The sequence below is a fragment of the Symsagittifera roscoffensis genome, chromosome 10 (genome assembly GCF_963678635.1).
Source record: "Symsagittifera roscoffensis chromosome 10, txSymRosc1.1, whole genome shotgun sequence".
In the NCBI taxonomy this organism is placed as follows: domain Eukaryota; kingdom Metazoa; phylum Xenacoelomorpha; order Acoela; family Convolutidae; genus Symsagittifera; species Symsagittifera roscoffensis.
This window is the reverse complement of record NC_087071.1, coordinates 34,518,888-34,538,408: the sequence shown is the minus strand read 5'-3', so window position 1 is coordinate 34,538,408 and position 19,521 is coordinate 34,518,888. Positions and strand designations below refer to the sequence as shown.

Here is a 19,521-nt window from a genome sequence, read left to right as displayed (position 1 = left end):
TGAAAACATAATTGCAAAAAAATTCTAAGTGCACGTAGTCTCGTATTTTCATGCGAATCTAGTGAAATCACCTGTGATTTTAAACACAAACAAGATTGCGCATATATGGGGAAAACTCTAAATGTTTTTGACTGCTCTTAAACTGGTTTCTGAAATGGTAGATAAAATATCAAGTTCGGACTGTCACTATCAAACCTAGAATGCTGAATCACGAGCCAAATTGAATTCCATGCAAAAAAGAGTGTCATACATTTGTACCATTGGATTCTAGAAAAAACGCTTATTAAACATTTTCCTTTCATGGGAAGCAAATTTTATAATAAGCATGTCATATGAAAAATGATAAATGCTTGTCAATCTGTTCAATTTATGGAAAAAAAAAATTAGCCATACGATTCTATTGATGAAAATTTTCTTTTCAAATGATTTCATTAATGGAAAAGGGCAACCCATGATATTTTCCTACTTTTTTTTGCTCATATTGGATAGTTCTTCTAAATTTTTGCTTATATTGGGTAGTTTTCTTCAGCTCAACAAAGAAAGCTCACGAGCAATTCATAATTGCCACAATTCAGTAAACCGCTTATTGAATTTATCAAGTATTACTCGAAAAGTTTTCAATCGCATGTAGTCTTGTACACGCCCAATTGCATGAAAGTACAACAAAATCAGGGAGTGAACCAAAGATGTCATTTCTTTTTTTTTGCAAATTTGGTCGAGTAAAAAAATTTACGCCCAGCGTGTATATTCTCTCTACCTTCGAGAGCGGGGAAAAATAACAAACAAAGCGTTTATTACGTTTTTAAAGCTGTGCTAAATAATCAACGAATAAATAAATATGGATAAAAAGCGGTTTTTTGCTATTTTATAGTTACGATCAAACTAAAAATGGATTAACTCCTGTAGGGTATTATCATTCGTTTTTTCTTGTACTGATATCTGACTTCGATTTTGCAGCAAGATACTTCTTCAGTGCCTCCTGAACACAAAAATAAAGCTCGAAATTATCTCGTTTTGCATGCTTTTGAATACTTTGAACATTTACATCAAAATGTTCAAAAATTATTTTTTTGATTTCATGAAAACCTTCGATGCTGTTATTCTGAATCCGTGCACTAACAAAAAAAATGTTGTCTTTGTCAGTAGCACTAGGCTAGAATTCCTCAAAACCATGCAAACTATTTCGAACATTTTTGCTAAAATGGTGTGATTCTATGAGAACATTTTTCTTGTTTTTGCATTAAAGTCGGTGTAATAACTTAAATTTAAAAAAATTGGCAAAAAATACAAATCACACAGTTTCCATAAACGGAATTTGTAAGACTAGCAATTTTTTGATGGCCACAACAAAATTTTTATGAACTTAATTCAAAATTGCCCAAAGATAGTTTTTTTAGTTTTTTCTAATGCGTAAATTGAGTTTTGTGCTCAAACAAATATTTTCTAATCAGAAATTTTTTGCATGCAAAATTTGTTTTTTTTTGTGAGCATAACATAGTCCAGAATTGAATTTTTTTGCATTTTTTCTTGGCATTCTCTTGCTAAAATTTAGAACTTTGCTATTTTCATTATGTTGTTTGCATGAAGTATCTTATGGCAGATCGGTTTCTTTGCTTCATATAAGCCACACGCCATATAAAGTACAAAAAGAGAGATTTGGTTCCTTGTAACAAATCAATTATAGCAAATAAGCTTCGTTCAACCAATTTGGAACGATTTATAAGGCGGATTAAATCTCCGCTTACGCGTTAATAGCGCGAATTATATCGCAAATTAATTGTCCCAAAATGGCCATAATGGCAATCTTTAAACCCCCATAACTTTACGAAAAATGATCACAAGTGAAATATTTTTTCGAATTTGAGCTCAGGACAACAATACCTTTCGAATGATATATAAAAAAATTCCGTCAAAAAAGGCTAGTTAAAAAGTCGAAATTTGTCTGAAGAAAAAAAACCCACCCCGAGCACAAATATTCCGTTACTTTTGTATCGAAAGTCGGAACAAAAACACACTTTTTTGGTTGATGGAAAATTGCAAGTTATACATTTTCCATATATGAAAAATCACTAATTATAGTCCTTTCATGCTAATTTTCTGTTCTAATGGAAATGCATGAAAAGTGGATGATTACTATTTTGCTAGTTTTTTTGCAAAAAAATCTACTAAAATCAATGCTCAAATTCTTTGTCCATGCATAATTTTTTTGCAAACTTTCTCAATTTTCTTTATCGCAAGTATTTGCAAATATTATTTGCCAACAATATGGCTTTAGTTTGGTTTCTTTACCATTCTTGTCAGCTTAGTTTTCTAGTTTTCGCTTAAATTGAAGGCCACTTGCTCTTTTGGTTCAAATATTGGTCATTTTATTTTACTTCAGGTTTTCATTATAGGAGCGTCAGTTTGAACTAACATGCTACAAGTTTTCATTTTGTTGCAAAATTTATTTGGTTCTTAATTTCACGCCGCTTGTCATTCTGTAGTTTCATACTATTTGCAAAAAATTGAACAAGACTGCTCGTAACAGGGCGAAGCCCTGATTGTTCCGACTGCCTTTTAAGGTTTATGGAGCAGTAATAACATTGAAAAATTCAACGAAATAAAAAAAATGAAATTTTGTTTTTCTAAAACTTGAAATTTTTTAAATAAAAATCATCCCCCCACACGCCATATAAAGTACTAAAGGATAGATTTCGCTCCTTTCAACAAACCAATTATGGCAAATAAGCTTCTTTTAACCAATTTGGAACGATTTCTAAGACGGATTAAATCTCCGCTTACGCGTTAATTGCGCGAAATATCGCGCGTTAATTGTCCCAAATTGGCCAAAATTGCAATCTTTAAACCCCCGTAACTTTACGAAAAATAATCACAGGTGAAATATCTTTTCAAATTTGAGCTCAGGACAACAATACTTTTCGAATGATATAAAAAAAATTCCGTCAAAAATGGCTAGTTAAAAAGTCGAAATTTGTCTGAAGAAAAAAAAAACCCACCCCGAGCACAAATATTCCGTTACCTTCGTATCGAAAGTCGGAACAACAAGACTGCTCGTATCAGGGCGCATCCGTGAATGTTACGACTGCCTTTTAATGTTTATGGAGCAGTAATAACCTATAAAAAAAATTAAATGTAATAAAATTAAATGAAACTTTTTTTTCTAAAATTTGAAATTGTTTATGAAAATCATCCCCCCACACGCCATATAAAGTACAAAAGGATAAATTTCGCTTCTTGTAACAAATCAATTATGGCAAATAAGCTTCTTTCTAGCAATTTGGAACGATTTCTACGACGGATTAAGTCTCCGCTTGCGCGTTAATAGCGCGAAATATATCGCGCGTTAATTGTCCCAAATTGGCCAAAATGGCAATCTTTAAACCCCCATAACTTTACAAAAAACGATCACAGGTGAAATATTTTTTCAAATTTAAGCTCAGGAGAACAATACCTTTTGAATGGTTTTTAAAAATTCAGTCGAAAATGGCTAGTTAAAAAGTCGAAATTTGTCTGAAGAAAACAAAAACCCATCCCGAGCACAAATATTCCCTTACTTTTGTATCGAAAGTCGGAACAACAACAGAAAGCAAACAAGACTGTTTGTATCAGGGCGAAGCCCTGAATGTTCCGACTGCCTTTAAGATTTATGAAGCAGCAGTATTAACATTAAGAAAATTAAATGAAATAAAATAAAACGCAAATTTTTTTTTTAATTTGAAATTTTTTATGAAAATCATCTCCCCACACGCCATATAAAGTACAAAAAGAGAGATTTGGTTCCTTGTAACAAATCAATTATAGCAAATAAGCTTCGTTCAACCAATTTGGAACGATTTATAAGACGGATCAAATCTCCGCATACGCGTTAATAGCGCGAATTATATCGCGCGTTAATTGTCGCAAATTGGTCAAAATGGCAATCTTTAAACCCCCATAACTTTACAAAAAACGATCACAGGTGAAATATCTTTTCAAATTTAAGCTCAGGAGAACAATACCTTTTGAATGGTTTTAAAAAGTTCAGTCGAAAATGGCTAGTTAAAAAGTCGAAATTTGTCTGAAGAAAAAAAAACCCACCCCGAGCACAAATATTCCGTTACCTTCGTATCGAAAGTCGGAACAACAAGACTGCTCGTATCAGGGCGCATCCGTGAATGTTACGACTGCCTTTTAATGTTTATGGAGCAGTAATAACCTATAAAAAAAATTAAATGTAATAAAATTAAATGAAACTTTTTTTTCTAAAATTTGAAATTGTTTATGAAAATCATCCCCCCACACGCCATATAAAGTACAAAAGGATAAATTTCGCTTCTTGTAACAAATCAATTATGGCAAATAAGCTTCTTTCTAGCAATTTGGAACGATTTCTACGACGGATTAAGTCTCCGCTTGCGCGTTAATAGCGCGAAATATATCGCGCGTTAATTGTCCCAAATTGGCCAAAATGGCAATCTTTAAACCCCCATAACTTTACAAAAAACGATCACAGGTGAAATATTTTTTCAAATTTAAGCTCAGGAGAACAATACCTTTTGAATGGTTTTTAAAAATTCAGTCGAAAATGGCTAGTTAAAAAGTCGAAATTTGTCTGAAGAAAACAAAAACCCATCCCGAGCACAAATATTCCCTTACTTTTGTATCGAAAGTCGGAACAACAACAGAAAGCAAACAAGACTGTTTGTATCAGGGCGAAGCCCTGAATGTTCCGACTGCCTTTAAGATTTATGAAGCAGCAGTATTAACATTAAGAAAATTAAATGAAATAAAATAAAACGCAAATTTTTTTTTTAATTTGAAATTTTTTATGAAAATCATCTCCCCACACGCCATATAAAGTACAAAAAGAGAGATTTGGTTCCTTGTAACAAATCAATTATAGCAAATAAGCTTCGTTCAACCAATTTGGAACGATTTATAAGACGGATCAAATCTCCGCTTACGCGTTAATAGCGCGAATTATATCGCGCGTTAATTGTCGCAAATTGGTCAAAATGGCAATCTTTAAACCCCCATATTTTTCACGAAAAATGATCACAGGTGAAATATCTTTTCAAATTTGAGCTCAGGACAACAATACCTTTCGAATGATATAAAAAAATTCCGTCAAAAATGGCTAGTTAAAAAGTCGAAATTTGTCTGAAGAAAAAAAAACCCACCCCGAGCACAAATATTCCGTTACTTTCGTATCGAAAGTCGGAACAACAAGACTGCTCGTATCAGGGCGCATCCCTGAATGTTACGACTGCCTTTTAATGTTTATGGAGCAGTAATAACCTATAAAAAAAATTAAATGTAATAAAATTAAATGAAACTTTTTTTTCTAAAATTTGAAATTGTTTATGAAAATCATCCCCCCACACGCCATATAAAGTACTAAAGGATAGATTTCGCTCCTTTTAACAAACCAATTATGGCAAATAAGCTTCTTTTAACCAATTTGGAACGACTTCTAAGACGGATTAACTCTCCGCTTACGCGTTAATTGCGCGAAATATCGCGCGTTAATCTTTAAACCCCCGTAACTTTACGAAAAATAATCACAGGTGAAATATCTTTTCAAATTTGAGTTCAGGACAACAATACCTTTCGAATGATGTAAAAAAATTCCGTCAAAAATGGCTAGTTAAGAAGTCGAAATTTGTCTGAAGAAAAAAAAACCCACCCCGAGCACAAATATTCCGTTACTTTTGTATCGAAAGTCGGAACAACAGGACTGCTCGTATCAGGGCGCATCCCTGAATGTTACGACTGCCTTTTAATGTTTATGGAGCAGTAATAACCTATTAAAAAAATTAAATGTAATAAAATTAAATGAAACTTTTTTTTCTAAAATTTGAAATTGTTTATGAAAATCATCCCCCCACACGCCATATAAAGTACAAAAGGATAAATTTCGCTTCTTGTAACAAATCAATTATGGCGAATAAGCTTCTTTCTAGCAATTTGGAACGATTTCTACGACGGATTAAGTCTCCGCTTGCGCGTTAATAGCGCGAAATATATCGCGCGTTAATTGTCCCAAATTGGCCAAAATGGCAATCTTTAAACCCCCATAACTTTACAAAAAACGATCACAGGTGAAATATCTTTTCAAATTTAAGCTCAGGAGAACAATACCTTTTGAATGGTTTTAAAAAGTTCAGTCGAAAATGGCTAGTTAAAAAGTCGAAATTTGTCTGAAGAAAACAAAAACCCATCCCGAGCACAAATATTCCCTTACTTTTGTATCGAAAGTCGGAACAACAACAGAAAGCAAACAAGACTGTTCGTATCAGGGCAAAGCCTTGAATGTTCCGACTGCTTTTAAGGTTTATGAAGCAGCATAAATAACATTAAAAAAAATTAAATGAAATAAAATAAAACGCAAATTTTTTTTTTAATTTGAAATTTTTTATGAAAATCATCACCCCACACGCCATATAAAGTACAAAAAGAGAGATTTGGTTCCTTGTAACAAATCAATTATAGCAAATAAGCTTCGTTCAACCAATTTGGAACGATTTATAAGACGGATTAAATCTCCGCTTACGCGTTAATAGCGCGAATTATATCGCGCGTTAAATGTGCCAAATTGGTCAAAATGGCAATCTTTAAACCCCCATATTTTTCACAAAAAATGATCACAGGTGAAATATCTTTTCAAATTTGAGCTCAGGACAACAATACTTTTCGAACGATATAAAAAAAAATCCGTCAAAAATGGCTAGTTAAAAAGTCGAAATTTGTCTGAAGAAAAAAAAAACCCACCCCGAGCACAAATATTCCGTTACTTTCGTATCGAAAGTCGGAACAACAAGACTGCTCGTATCAGGGCGCATCCCTGAATGTTACGACTACCTTTTAATGTTTATGGAGCAGTAATAACTTATAAAAAAAATTAAATGTAATAAAATTAAATGAAATTTTTTTTTCTTAAATTTGAAATTGTTTATGAAAATCATCCCCCCACACGCCATATTAAGTACAAAAGGATAAATTTCGCTTCTTGTAACAAATCAAATATGGCAAATAAGCTTCTTTCTAGCAATTTGGAACAATTTCTACGACGGATTAAGTCTCCGCTTGCGCGTTAATAGCGCGAAATATATCGCGCGTTAATTGTCCCAAATTGGCCAAAATGGCAATATTTAAACCCCCATAACTTTACAAAAAACGATCACAGGTGAAATATCTTTTCAAATTTAAGCTCAAGAGAACAATACCTTTTGAATGGTTTTAAAAAATTCAGTCGAAAATGGCTAGTTAAAAAGTCGAAATTTGTCTGAAGAAAACAAAAACCCATCCCGAGCACAAATATTCCCTTACTTTTGTATCGAAAGTCGGAACAACAACAGAAAGCAAACAAGACTGTTCGTATCAGGGCGAAGCCCTGAATGTTCCGACTGCCTTTAAGGTTTATGAAGCAGCAGTAATAACATAAAAAAAATTAAATGAAATAAAATAAAACGCAAATTTTTTTTTTAATTTGAAATTTTTTATGAAAATCATCCACCCACACGCCATATAAAGTACAAAAAGAGAGATTTGGTTCCTTGTAACAAATCAATTATAGCAAATAAGCTTCGTTCAACCAATTTCGAACGATTTATAAGACGGATTAAGTCTCCGCTTGCGCGTTAATAGCGCGAAATATATCGCGCGTTAATTGTCCCAAATTGGCCAAAATGGCAATCTTTAAACCCCCATAACTTTACAAAAAACGATCACAGGTGAAATATCTTTTCAAATTTAAGCTCAGGAGAACAATACCTTTTGAATGGTTTTTAAAAATTCAGTCGAAAATGGCTAGTTAAAAAGTCGAAATTTGTCTGAAGAAAACAAAATTCCATCCCGAGCACAAATATTCCCTTACTTTTGTATCGAAAGTCGGAACAACAACAGAAAGCAAACAAGACTGTTCGTATCAGGGCGAAGCCCTGAATGTTCCGACTGCCTTTAAGGTTTATGAAGCAGCAGTAATAACATAAAAAAAATTAAATGAAATAAAATAAAACGCAAATTTTTTTTTTAATTTGAAATTTTTTATGAAAATCATCCCCCCACACGCCATATAAAGTACAAAAAGAGAGATTTGGTTCCTTGTAACAAATCAATTATAGCAAATAAGCTTCGTTCAACCAATTTGGAACGATTTATAAGACGGATTAAATCTCCGCTTACGCGTTAATAGCGCGAATTATATCGCGCGTTAATTGTCCCAAATTGGTCAAAATGGCAATCTTTAAACCCCCATATTTTTCACGAAAAATGATCACAGGTGAAATATCTTTTCAAATTTAAGCTCAGGACAACAATACCTTTTGAATGATATAAAAAAATTCCGTCAAAAATGGCTAGTTAAAAAGTCGAAGTTTGTCTGAAGAAAAAAAAAACCCACCCCGAGCACAAATATTCCGTTACTTTCGTATCGAAAGTCGGAACAATTAGAGATTCAATCGTAAAATTAAGAAGTTACTTTATATTTTCATCATGCAGATTTCTTTCATTTTAAATATACTTCTCGTTTTTGTATTCGTTTCTACGCCCTGTTTTTCTCTAAATGTTCTTTTCAATTTACCCTGCCATGGAGGCAACTTTGTGACCATGGCGTCTCTTTTGGGTCCAATCTGTTCACGTCACAATTGTACGGTCATTGAGGTAGCACAAATGTGTGAACGAAAGCTGAAGTCTTACCAAAAAAACGTCAGCCTCTCCGATTACAATAGTGCAATTAAATCTTGTAAAAAGTAGGGTCAGTTTTAACTCCATTCTGAAAGCTAAATCAAATAGGGCATCTTGTTGAAATCTCCGGCAAACGCAGAACAAAAACATTTTCAAGTTTTTCTTCAAGTTGAATTTAGGTTATAAACCTTAGTCCAACAAGGATAGTTGGGTTTTGAAAAAAAAAAACAATTCAAATTCAAATGAAAATCTCAAATAAATTAACACCTTTTTTTCTATAAAAAAAACCTCGAATTTGCAAGTAAACAAAAGCTGTTTCCGATAATTTTAAAGGCAAATGATTTTGGTCAAAATTTTCCAAAAATTGCTGTAAAACCAAAAAAAAAGATTTAAAAATGCTGTAGATCTAAATTGCCCTGAAACAAAAAATGCCACAAAACCCATTTGGTCAGCCGTTTGACGGGGAGCCGGTTTGATTAGATAACTTAGCCACAAGAGGACAAACCTCGTCGTTAGGAATCCGCGATTGTAATCTGTTGGTAATAACAGATCAAATTCCGATCCATAAAAGCACATGTTTTACCGAATGAGTATTCTTTCGAGGGCGGGTTCAAATTTCTACTCACATTTTGCCCCTCTGTCGTTGATACATTCGAGAAAACCCATGACGCATTTGACAAAATCATGAAGGAATGGGCGACCGAATTCGATGTCTTTATAACGGATCAAATCTTCTGGGCTACTATGGTTTTGGCTGAAAAATACAATATACCTACAATTGTATCTACTCCAGGGTTACCTTCAGGTTCGAAACATCCTTTTTTGATAACAAATTTCTTATCAAACGGATTAAAATTTTGAAAAAAAAACGAGCTTTTTAAGTCAAACTTGTCGTTCAAATCTTTAGAATTATAGAGAGTTGCAATTAAGCAGAGAGAACAGAATGAGTTAACTTATGAATACAATTTATACCCAAGCTTGTCTAAAGTATCATTTTTGCGCTCAAAGTTTGTAATAAGTGATGGTATATTGCTCTTGTTAATTAATTCTGCCTGAAACGTTGTATTAAAATGACAGATTGCTTTTTTTAATTAACAACTCATGTTGCAAACTCTTAGCTACTTAATATATGTCAGTAGACAGTGACGCCGGGTTGCTTTTTTGATCGAAAGAAGCATAAAAAGCAATTTAAAAGGTCACTCGATATCCTAAAACATTTAAGATTTTTTTCGAAAATATTAAAAGCTATAAATAATATTGTTTTCAATTTCAGGTTTGGAGCATTTGCAGGATAAAATTCCGGTAGGCGTTGGTGAAAGTATTATCTTCAGTCTCTTTCACCAAAAATGCTGGAAATGGATTGAGGACAAACGAAATGAGTACAATTTACCCCCGATGAAATTTCAAGGTCAATTTAGTATGACCGAATTTACGGATCGGTTTCCTTTGTTCTTACCCACCACTCCTTCACTATACGGAGAGCCCCACCCGAGCGCCGAGTTTGTTTTCACTGGGGGGTTCAGAGACGAAGAGGATCTTCCAAAAATTGACAACGACTTGAAAACTTGGATCGATTCTGACGATGCTGATATCGTTTACCTCTCCCTCGGAACATTCGTAACAATGGACAAAAAAGTTTTTAAAGATTTTTACGAAAAAATGCATAAGCAAAACCGATATAGACTTATTTGGTCGCTTGGTTTGGGTCTTCAAAACATTGCTAAGGAATTGGGAATTTTCCCACAAAAGGACAACAAAATTTTACTCAGTGACTACTTACCCCAATACGCTCTTTTGTGTCATCCAAAGGTCAAAGTTTTTGTCACCCATATAGGACTAGGGTCAGCTATTGAACTTATGAAGCAAAAAATTCCAGGGGTTTTCGTTCCTCAATTTTTCGACCAGCCTATGAACACAATTATCATGGAAAACTTATCACTCGGAGTATCGGCGTCAAGTTTCGATTTCGAACATGTCGACAACGCAATTCAAAAAGTGTTTGACAACTATGATTTTTACTACAAGAACCTGGAAAAAATTAGCGACGAGTTTGCAAAGTATGAAGATCCAGAAATGATTGATAACTTCATTCAAAAGATAGCTGCTCGCAAAAAGACCACAGTTAAATTGGAGCTCGAGTATCAAGTAAGCAGTCCGAGACTTTACATGGCCTGGAACGCGATACAGATTTTGGCAGTAGCTTTGCTAATTTTGTTTATTCTAACGATGTACTGGTGCGCAAGGAAATGCTGCTTCAGAAAAGGGAGAGAAAGCAAGGAGACAAAAGCAGATTAATTGGCAGATTTAAAAAAGTATGATACGGGAGAAAAACAAAAATCTTGAGTCTTAAAAGTAATTTATTGGATTTGTTTTTTATTTTTTCATTAATAACGACATTTTTGTCTATTTAAAAACATCCGATCTCATTTTTTTTTTGAAATTAAAATCTCAAAAAAAATTGTAACGGGCGGCGAAAAGTTTGGAATGAGCAAAAATTCGTAGCTGACAAGGAGCAAATGCTTGCTTCGCTTCGTTTACTTTCGGCACGAGAGGAATAGTATTTTATCTATTCCTGAAAAAATTTTCGCTTGTTACGAGTTGTCGATTGTTACATTTTTCGCGCATTACCAATTTTTGCATCACGTCTTCTAAGTCTTCTGCTCCGGACAATAATTTTGTGCTTTGGGTTTCTTTAATTGCTGTAAGATTTTTGCGTTTAATTGCAGTGTTTTTGCGTTTTTTTTAACCATCAATCAATTTGTTAGAAAACCAGCAGCTTGCCATAAATTAAGATTTGAAGAAGATGCAAGAGCAAACATTTCTTTTCTTTCTTAGAGTTTTTTCCAGCTCTTTTTAAGTTTATTGGTTTAATTGATGACAAAAATAGCAATATTCGAATTTGAATTTTCTAAATTTTGTTATTTTCTGTACATATTGTTTCAAAGTTTCAATTGCTAGTAAGAATTTGTAGCAGATTCCATATTGACAAGTGGTTAACCCAGACACGAACCAGAATCAAGGTAATCCAGTGAAGCCCAGCGAAAAACCAAAGCAATCGAGCTTGGTGTCGTACACGATAGTCATTAGATTGTAACGCCAGAGCGGATAGAGAATATTTTTCAAGCTTCAAATCAAAAATTTCTTGACACCTGAAAATATTTCAGCTATTTCGTACAGCAAAGTTCCGCTTACCCGCACTGACAAAAATGGTTTCCGATCGATTTAAGTGTCTAAAAAATTGATTTAAATCAATTTAGATGGATTTTCCGACTCACTAAAATGCAAGGCGAAAAAAACATACCCTTCAAAAAAATAGTTGGAATTTTTTAATCTCGATTTTTTAAATATAAACACTCGTGCCAGATGTTAAAAAATTCAATAAAATCAACCACATAAATCAGATTTTAAACTCGAAGATAGGCAATGAAATTATAGAATATTATTGTAAATCCTATGTAACAAAAAGAAAAGGGCCAGAACAAACTAAAGTTTGATCTCATTAATATGCCATTAAATCATAGAAAATTATGAAGATAAATCAGATTTTGGTCAAAACTTATAAAACGAATCAAGAAAAGGGTCAATATAGATCAGTTTTTAAACTCAAAATATGCAAGAATATCATAGAAATTTATCGATTTTTTGGTCTGTTTATTTGGTCTGTTTTATGCTACAATACGCTATGGATGTAAAATGAAAAATTATAGGCAATGAATAAATGCAATAAAAATTCGAAACTGATAAATCTCGAATAAAAAAATTGATTTAAATCGAACTAAATTCGTTTTAATCTCCTTGAAAATAAAAATAAATTCAGACTGAAAAAAAAACGCATTTAAATTATTTAAAATCGATTGGGATCAATTTCTTTTAGCTGGGATTTGAGATCATTTTAAATCGATTTCAAATCGATCCAAAACAATCTTCATCTTTTTTTGTTTAATCTTCGTACTTGTTTCCAACTAAAATCGATCTAAATTTAATCAACGTACTTTTTTATACTAAAATCGATCTAAATTTATTCAACGTACTTTTTTCATACTAAAATCGATCCTAATCCATTTTTGTCAGTGCGAGTTCAACCGAAAATTTAACTGGATTTTTTCTCTAATTTGAACACGCATTGATTTATTGTTAACGAACTCGAAATAACAATTATTAAACCCAAGCGTAAGCATACAAAAAACATCCGGAAACAATTGTTGCTAATTAGGAAAATTTATTTCCTTTCTGCAGACAATATGTTTCTTTTGTTAAAGAAACTAAAGTGCTTCAGGCTTGCTTCGGTATAACTATGGAAATCTACAATATCTATTAGAATTGGGTTGATGTAAAATTACGTTAAATTTTTTAATGATTTTGCTGAAACTTCCACTAAAACACGAGCTGTTTGATTTGATTTTAGTTTTGCTATTTCTTTTTTTTTGATAATTTAATTTATCAAAACTTTTTCCTGAAGAGACTAGTCAACTGCTTGCAATAAAATTGTCTGAGTTTGATTTCAAACCCCTCAAGTGAAAAAGTCACTTTATAAACCTGTTATAACTTATTATACAAACCTCTTCGTTTTGTATCCTTAACATTCATTCTTTCAAATTCTCTTGTTGAAGTATTCTAACGAATTAAATCGTTTTATCATCTTTTTTCAATTTATCTTCAAATATTCGATCTGAAAGGTTGTCTTAGTTTGTTATCTCAACGTTGAGAAAGACGTAAGCTGAACAAACAAACTATCTGTAGCTTTGGTATTTCAGACGGCGTATAAGCCCAAAAAGTCAGACTTCAATAGTTTTCATTCTTTAGGTCAAATATGCAGGTTATTCATACTTTAATACCAAATCTCTTGCCAACAAAGCTTATATAGTAGTTACCAAGCCAAAATTTTGAGGATCACACTTAAACAATTATGATTCAACATTTTAACTTCAAAAAGTTATCCGGTTTACTTTGTTGACCGTTGTGAGAAACAAAAAGATAAGCAAAAAGGATTTCGGAGCATTATTGGCCAAACTCTTATGCTTAAACTTAAAGGCTTATAATTTCATTATTTATTGAAGTTTACCGGCAACGAATTTATAATTTCTTTGGTTGATTATAAGAAACTTTGTAAATGAAGATTTTAGCACCATCGTTGATTTTGTTGTTGACGTTTTTTCTACCTTGTGCGGCCTTAAACATTCTGTTCCATTTACCCTGTAATGGCGGTCAGTTTATTACAATGTCGTCGCTTTTCGAGACAATTTGTACCCAACATAATTGCACTTTAGTTACGACTACTAACTTATGTACTAAAAAACTGGAACCGTATCACAAAAACCTAAAGCTAGATGTGATCAAAAAGCATGTTTTGCCCGATGAATATTGGTATGATGACAAATTAGATTTTATGATGAAATTTTGTCCAAGTGTTCTGGAATTATTCAACCAAACCTACATGCTATTCACAGATATAATGAAAAAGAGGAGAAACGATTTTGATCTTCTAATAACCAACCAAGTTTTTTGGTCTTCTTTGGTTGTTGCAGAAAAGTTTAATCTTCCAGCAATCGTTCAAATGCCAGGTGTGCCAGGCGGCTTAGAACATATCCAAGACAAAATACCATACAGTGTTTTTGATAGTCTAGTTATGAAAGTCAGTTATCGAAATTGTTGGGATTGGCTTGATACCAAAAGATTTGAAAATAAATTACCACCGTTGGATTTTCAAGGTCATTTCACTTTGAACGAATACGCCAGTCGTTTTCCTATGTTCATTCCTACCGTTCCTTCGTTCTACCCCAAACCCCATTCTAGTGCAGATTATGTTTACATCGGGGGGTTCAGAGACGAAAAATATGCGGGCGAATTTGACCCTAACTTGAAAAAATGGATCGATTCAAATGATTTACCTATTGTTTATGTATCGCTTGGAACTCATGCAATCATATCTGGCAAGGAACTGAAGTCATTCTACGAAAAAGTTCGTTCCCAAAACAAGTACAGAGTTATCTGGTATTTGAGTCTGGGCCTTCAAAAAACCGCAGAAGAGATGTCAATTTTTTCTCGAAGTGACCCAAAAATCTACCTTAGCGATTTTTTGCCTCAATACACTCTTTTGGGTTATGAAAAAGTCAAAATTTTTGTGACCCATGCTGGACTAGGTTCATCGGTTGACATGATGAAACAAAAAGTGCCTGGAATTTTCGTTCCACGGTTTTTCGATCAACCTATGCACTCAATTTTCATGGAAAATTTATATCTGGGGGTCACTGCCCAGAAATTCGATTTTGAAAACGTCGATAAAGCTATTGAAACAATAATGGAAAATTACGACTTCTATCAAAAACATCTGGAAACAATTTACGATGAGTTTTCAGTATACGAGAAACCAGAACTAATCAATAAATTCATCGAGAAAGTCGCAGCAAAAAGACGAGTTTCGGTGAGGTATCGTTTGCCGTACAAAATCAACAGTCGAAAAGTGTTCAACGCTTGGAATTGGATAATAATTTCAGCATTATTTGCCATTTTTGCTGCTACAGTACTTTTGTTTTTGATTGTCAGGCATTGTTGTTCACAGGCGAGCTTAAAAGTAACCCCGAGAGCAAAGTTTGATTAAAATTGAAAATGATTTGATACAAAAGTAATGAAAATTTATTTCCATATATGACGAAAAAAAATATCAGGGACAGAGTTGAAGTGCAAAACCATTTTCAGCGGACTGACAGCAAAATTTTTCAAAAATTATCCTCGGCGCCAAATATATAATATTTTAAGGGGAAGTGCACGTTAATGAAACATAATGTTTTCGCAATTTGGGAAATAAAAAATTTGGAATTTTTTTTTAGAAGAATAGAGTCTCTGTAGTGTAGTGGAACACCTCGGAAAAATAATTTCTTGAACCTAGAAAACCTAGAAAAACAGTTGACAAAATTTTCAATTTTCCTGAAAAACCGCGCCCCTCCCCATTAAGAAAATCATAGATCCGCTCGCTTGTTTCAATGACAGTCAGATATTTTTTAATAGAAAAAAGTATTTTGGTCTTTATTTTGGTACTGCTATTTATTTTATAAATTAACAAAATACTCAACATTGGGGTCGACCTTAAATGCTTGCGCAAGCCTAATTTTGAATCAAGTCTTTTGCGATAATTTTATCTAGAAAAAACTCAATAAAAAGCAAAACATTTCAAAATTTTGTTTATTTCAATTTGAAGTGTCGCCACATACACAAAATCATTACTTTTACATTATTTTGCGTCTGATATTGCTTTTACTTGGCTAGTCATTTGTTTCAACTCGTTTTTTTTTGTGTTGGAGGTAGAAAATGAAATAGCACAACTAGTTGAATTAGAGTTTTTCAAACGCTCATCAACTTTCAACAAAACTAAAGCAGTTTGAGAAACTTTTTTTATTGAGCACAAGGCATCAGATTTTAAGACAAGATTAAAATATTAACCGAAAACCTGGTTTTATAAATTTTGTCGACTTTTTTGCAACTTCAATCGAAGACTTTTTGAGCTCTCTTGAAACACCAAAAAAAAAGACACAATTGTTGCAAAAATGCAGGCAGTGTTGAGGAAAAATGATCCATTAGTGCAGTTTCTAGGTTTTTCAATGAATTAGTTTTTCGCGGTACAGGAAGCTTACATTTCCAATTTTTGAAACCTTATGCCCAGTTACCTAATAAGCCGTTGCATCCTCCCCGCTTCGGGCATTGTAAGGAAATCAGTGCATAATATTTTTTGCTTAAACTTATATGAACAAAACTGTTGAAACCTAAACGCAAACGCCAAAGCATTTGGGGAAAGTACTTCAAATTTTTATTCGCAATTTAAGCTGGAACCAACATATTTGAAATCCATTCATTAGTTCTTGTTCCGACCCCTGAAAATGGGGAGGAACTTTATATTTGGGTGTTTCATTTTTTTTTGTTTTTCACTTTTTCGTTTACCACTCAAATCAGATACTACAAATGAGCATTGGTATGGGTCGAGTAATATATCATATTAAAGCCTTATAAAATGTAATTCGAACGACATTAGCAAACATTTCCTCAGTGTCGAAAAAACTGATTTGACAATTTTGATTTCCTGTCAAAATTCGAGCGATAGAGCAGGCTTGCATTATCCCATTTGTGCTCAAAATAAACCTTGAAAATTAAAATTTTCTCGAGTATCATTATTTTTGGAGTTTTTAGGCCATTTTAGGAACCATAAACATTAAAAAATTCGAAAATGTTTTTTAAATAATTGAAAAACTCAAAGAACGATTTTTTTACCAAGTGATTCTTCAACCAAATCATAGCAACGGATCATGCAAACATAGAAAAAAAAATAAATAAGTACCTCACTTTAAAATAAAAGCTAAAGGGCTAGGATAAAATTTTTTCAATTATGAATATAGTGCTAATTTGAATTATCCGGACAAACGAACAAAACTTGAATTTTCAAACATTTTTTTCCTAATTTGGGTTAAGGTTCGACAAAAAGTGAAGAAAAAAAAATTGCTTAGAGTTTCATCGGGATTATTATGAAGCATTTTTTTCTCCAAAATTCTCAACCAAAATTTTACTCCAAAATGGGTCATTTTGGCTTTTTTCAATTAATCAGAAATTATGCTGTAGCTAGTTTGTTAATTGACAAAATATATATAGCACAAGAAACATCTTACACAGCCCAGCAAAGTTTTACAAGGGTTTGATATCTAAAAACCTGTATAAGACAAAATATTGTTGCTTGACAGTCAAGAAATGTGATTTTTACTATATAAAACCCAAAATTTTTGCTTAAAACAACATTTAAACACTTTTCTCAAATTTTTGGAGATTTAATTCTTGTAGAATTTTGTTTGGCTGTGTAATAGGTTTCTTGTTATATATATTTCTCATCAAATAACAAAGTAGTTTTTGATAAATTCAAAAAAGCCAAAATGATCCCATTTCGGGGTAAAGTTTTGGCTGAGAATTTCAAAAAAAAAATGGCACCAAATTAATTCTGATGAAATTCTTAGCAACTTTTGTTCTCTTCATGTTTTGTCTAATCATAACCCGATTTGAGCAAAACGTGTTTAAAAATTCAAGTTTTGTTCATTTTGTCCGGATAATTTAAATCAGCACTGTACTGGAACTAAGATTTATCATGGAGCAGGAAAATCTGCCAAATTGAAAAGACGATCCTGACACCAAACATCCTCCAAATTTCTAGGGGTGCACCATTTGCTGTGTGTCTCCACAAATATTCCCTCTAAAACAATTTTTTTTTATTCTTGCGAGCATAGTAAGCTCAACTCGATTTTTTGCACTGCTAAATGTCAGGCTTAATTGTAAAAATTCTGATTTGCCCTGAGCCCTTAAGAAGGAAGCTTTTACTCATCAATAGCCTCGAACTGACAAAACGATTAACTTTTGGATCTGAGGAGAAATACAGATCAGGTTTGTCTATGCGTGGTTTATGTAACAGTTTTGTCATTTTAGTGCATATTAGTTCAAATCAACTGAATATTACTCAAACTAATATGGAAATATGCATAAAGAAGTGTCTCACTTTACAGAAAAATCATTTCTACATGATAAAATCATTTCAGTTATGACGACTGGAAACTGATTTATTATTGAGTAAGAAAATCTGCCCTTTTTTGTTTTGCCGAAATTTTTATGAAGAGAAAAACTTACTGAAGCACTACATCCTCAATTTTCTTTGGAGTCGGAACAATTACAAGCTTTTGATATGACGAAAGTTTCGGAAATGACTTCGGAAGTTACTCAGTCATTTTTTCAATTTGAAAACCGAGTTTTCAAAAGTTTTCGGTCACTTAAGTCAAAGCAAAAATTAGCATAAATTCCATGAAATGAATCAAACTGTTTTGAAGAAAATTAGTTTTTTCCGAAAAGTATAGAAGCTGGTGGTTCTCGACACTAATCATTTAATCATTCCACAAAATTAAAAATGCTTATAATTTTTTCAGCAAAAAAAAATCATTTTACAGTAAGCAAGAAAACAAGTTTGTTTGCATTTTGCTAGATTACTAGAGTCTTTTCCAAGTATTGTGCATCGCGCTTGCACTAAATGTAGGCCGTCATGATTGCGAATATGAAAATTTGCACAAACCCTTACCTGTTATCTGCCCCAACGCGAAATTCTTGTCGATGAATTTGATAAATTTATAAGTTCCTGCATCTTGGCTTGATACAAACAAAAAGCTGATAAAAATAACAAAACAGACAAATAGAAACTTGGAGGAAAAGAAGTTTTTCATAATTTTGGGTTTAATCTGGCTCAAGTTACTTTGAACTGCTTTTTGCAGCTACTTCACATTGTCAAAAGTTGAACTCTGTATTTGGTTATAAACTAATCATAATATATATTGAGTTCAATTAAAAACATATTTCTTCAAGTTTTCCAGTGACCCAAATTTAGTTTTAATACTATTTAAGCGTACATTCCGTACAATTTAGCTGAAACCCGCAAATTCATTTTTATTAAATCGGGCGCAAGTTTATATTAATAAAACTGAAACGTGATATCATATTTTGCAATGAGAAAACCCACGTAAAAAGAACTTATAAACTTCAGTTCGTGTAGCCGTATAGGTAAGGGGGGCTTAAGTTTGGGAAAAGTTAGCATAGTAGTTTTATTGCACCCGGTGCTTTGCCGGGTTGAAATTAATTTGTCAAGAATCCCAGGTTAAAGCCAGGGTTGAATCCAGAGGATAAATTTATCTAGTAGAAATAGGATTTGAACTGTCTTGAGAGATAGCAACACACGAGTTAGTGCATGAGTGTAAAATTCAAATGAAATTTTATCTGCCACTTTGAAGTTAATTTTTGAACCCAAGTTTGAGCTATAAACAAATTGTGAGAATGCCTGTACTTGATAGC

The 19,521-nt window shown here is 32.8% G+C and overlaps 2 protein-coding genes across 2 annotated transcripts in view; one reads left to right on the top strand and one right to left on the bottom strand.

Annotated features, from left to right (window-relative positions):
• LOC134855408 (cholinesterase 2-like) overlaps positions 1 to 19,225 on the bottom strand; it is a gene marked incomplete at its 3' end in the record, with an annotated part of 66,292 nt that extends 47,067 nt beyond the window's left edge. The window contains 1 exon segment of the mRNA XM_063871919.1: positions 18,758 to 19,225. Coding sequence (XP_063727989.1) covers positions 18,758 to 18,899 — 142 coding nt within the window.
• LOC134855515 (UDP-glucuronosyltransferase 2B23-like) lies at positions 8,431 to 10,959 on the top strand. The gene is made up of 3 exons (XM_063872056.1): positions 8,431 to 8,685; positions 9,214 to 9,469; positions 9,938 to 10,959. The coding sequence occupies exons 1-3, from the start codon at positions 8,473 to 8,475 to the stop codon at positions 10,957 to 10,959; spliced, it is 1,491 nt and encodes a 496-aa protein (XP_063728126.1). The 5' UTR covers positions 8,431 to 8,472.
• Positions 19,226 to 19,521: the final 296 nt, after the last annotated feature.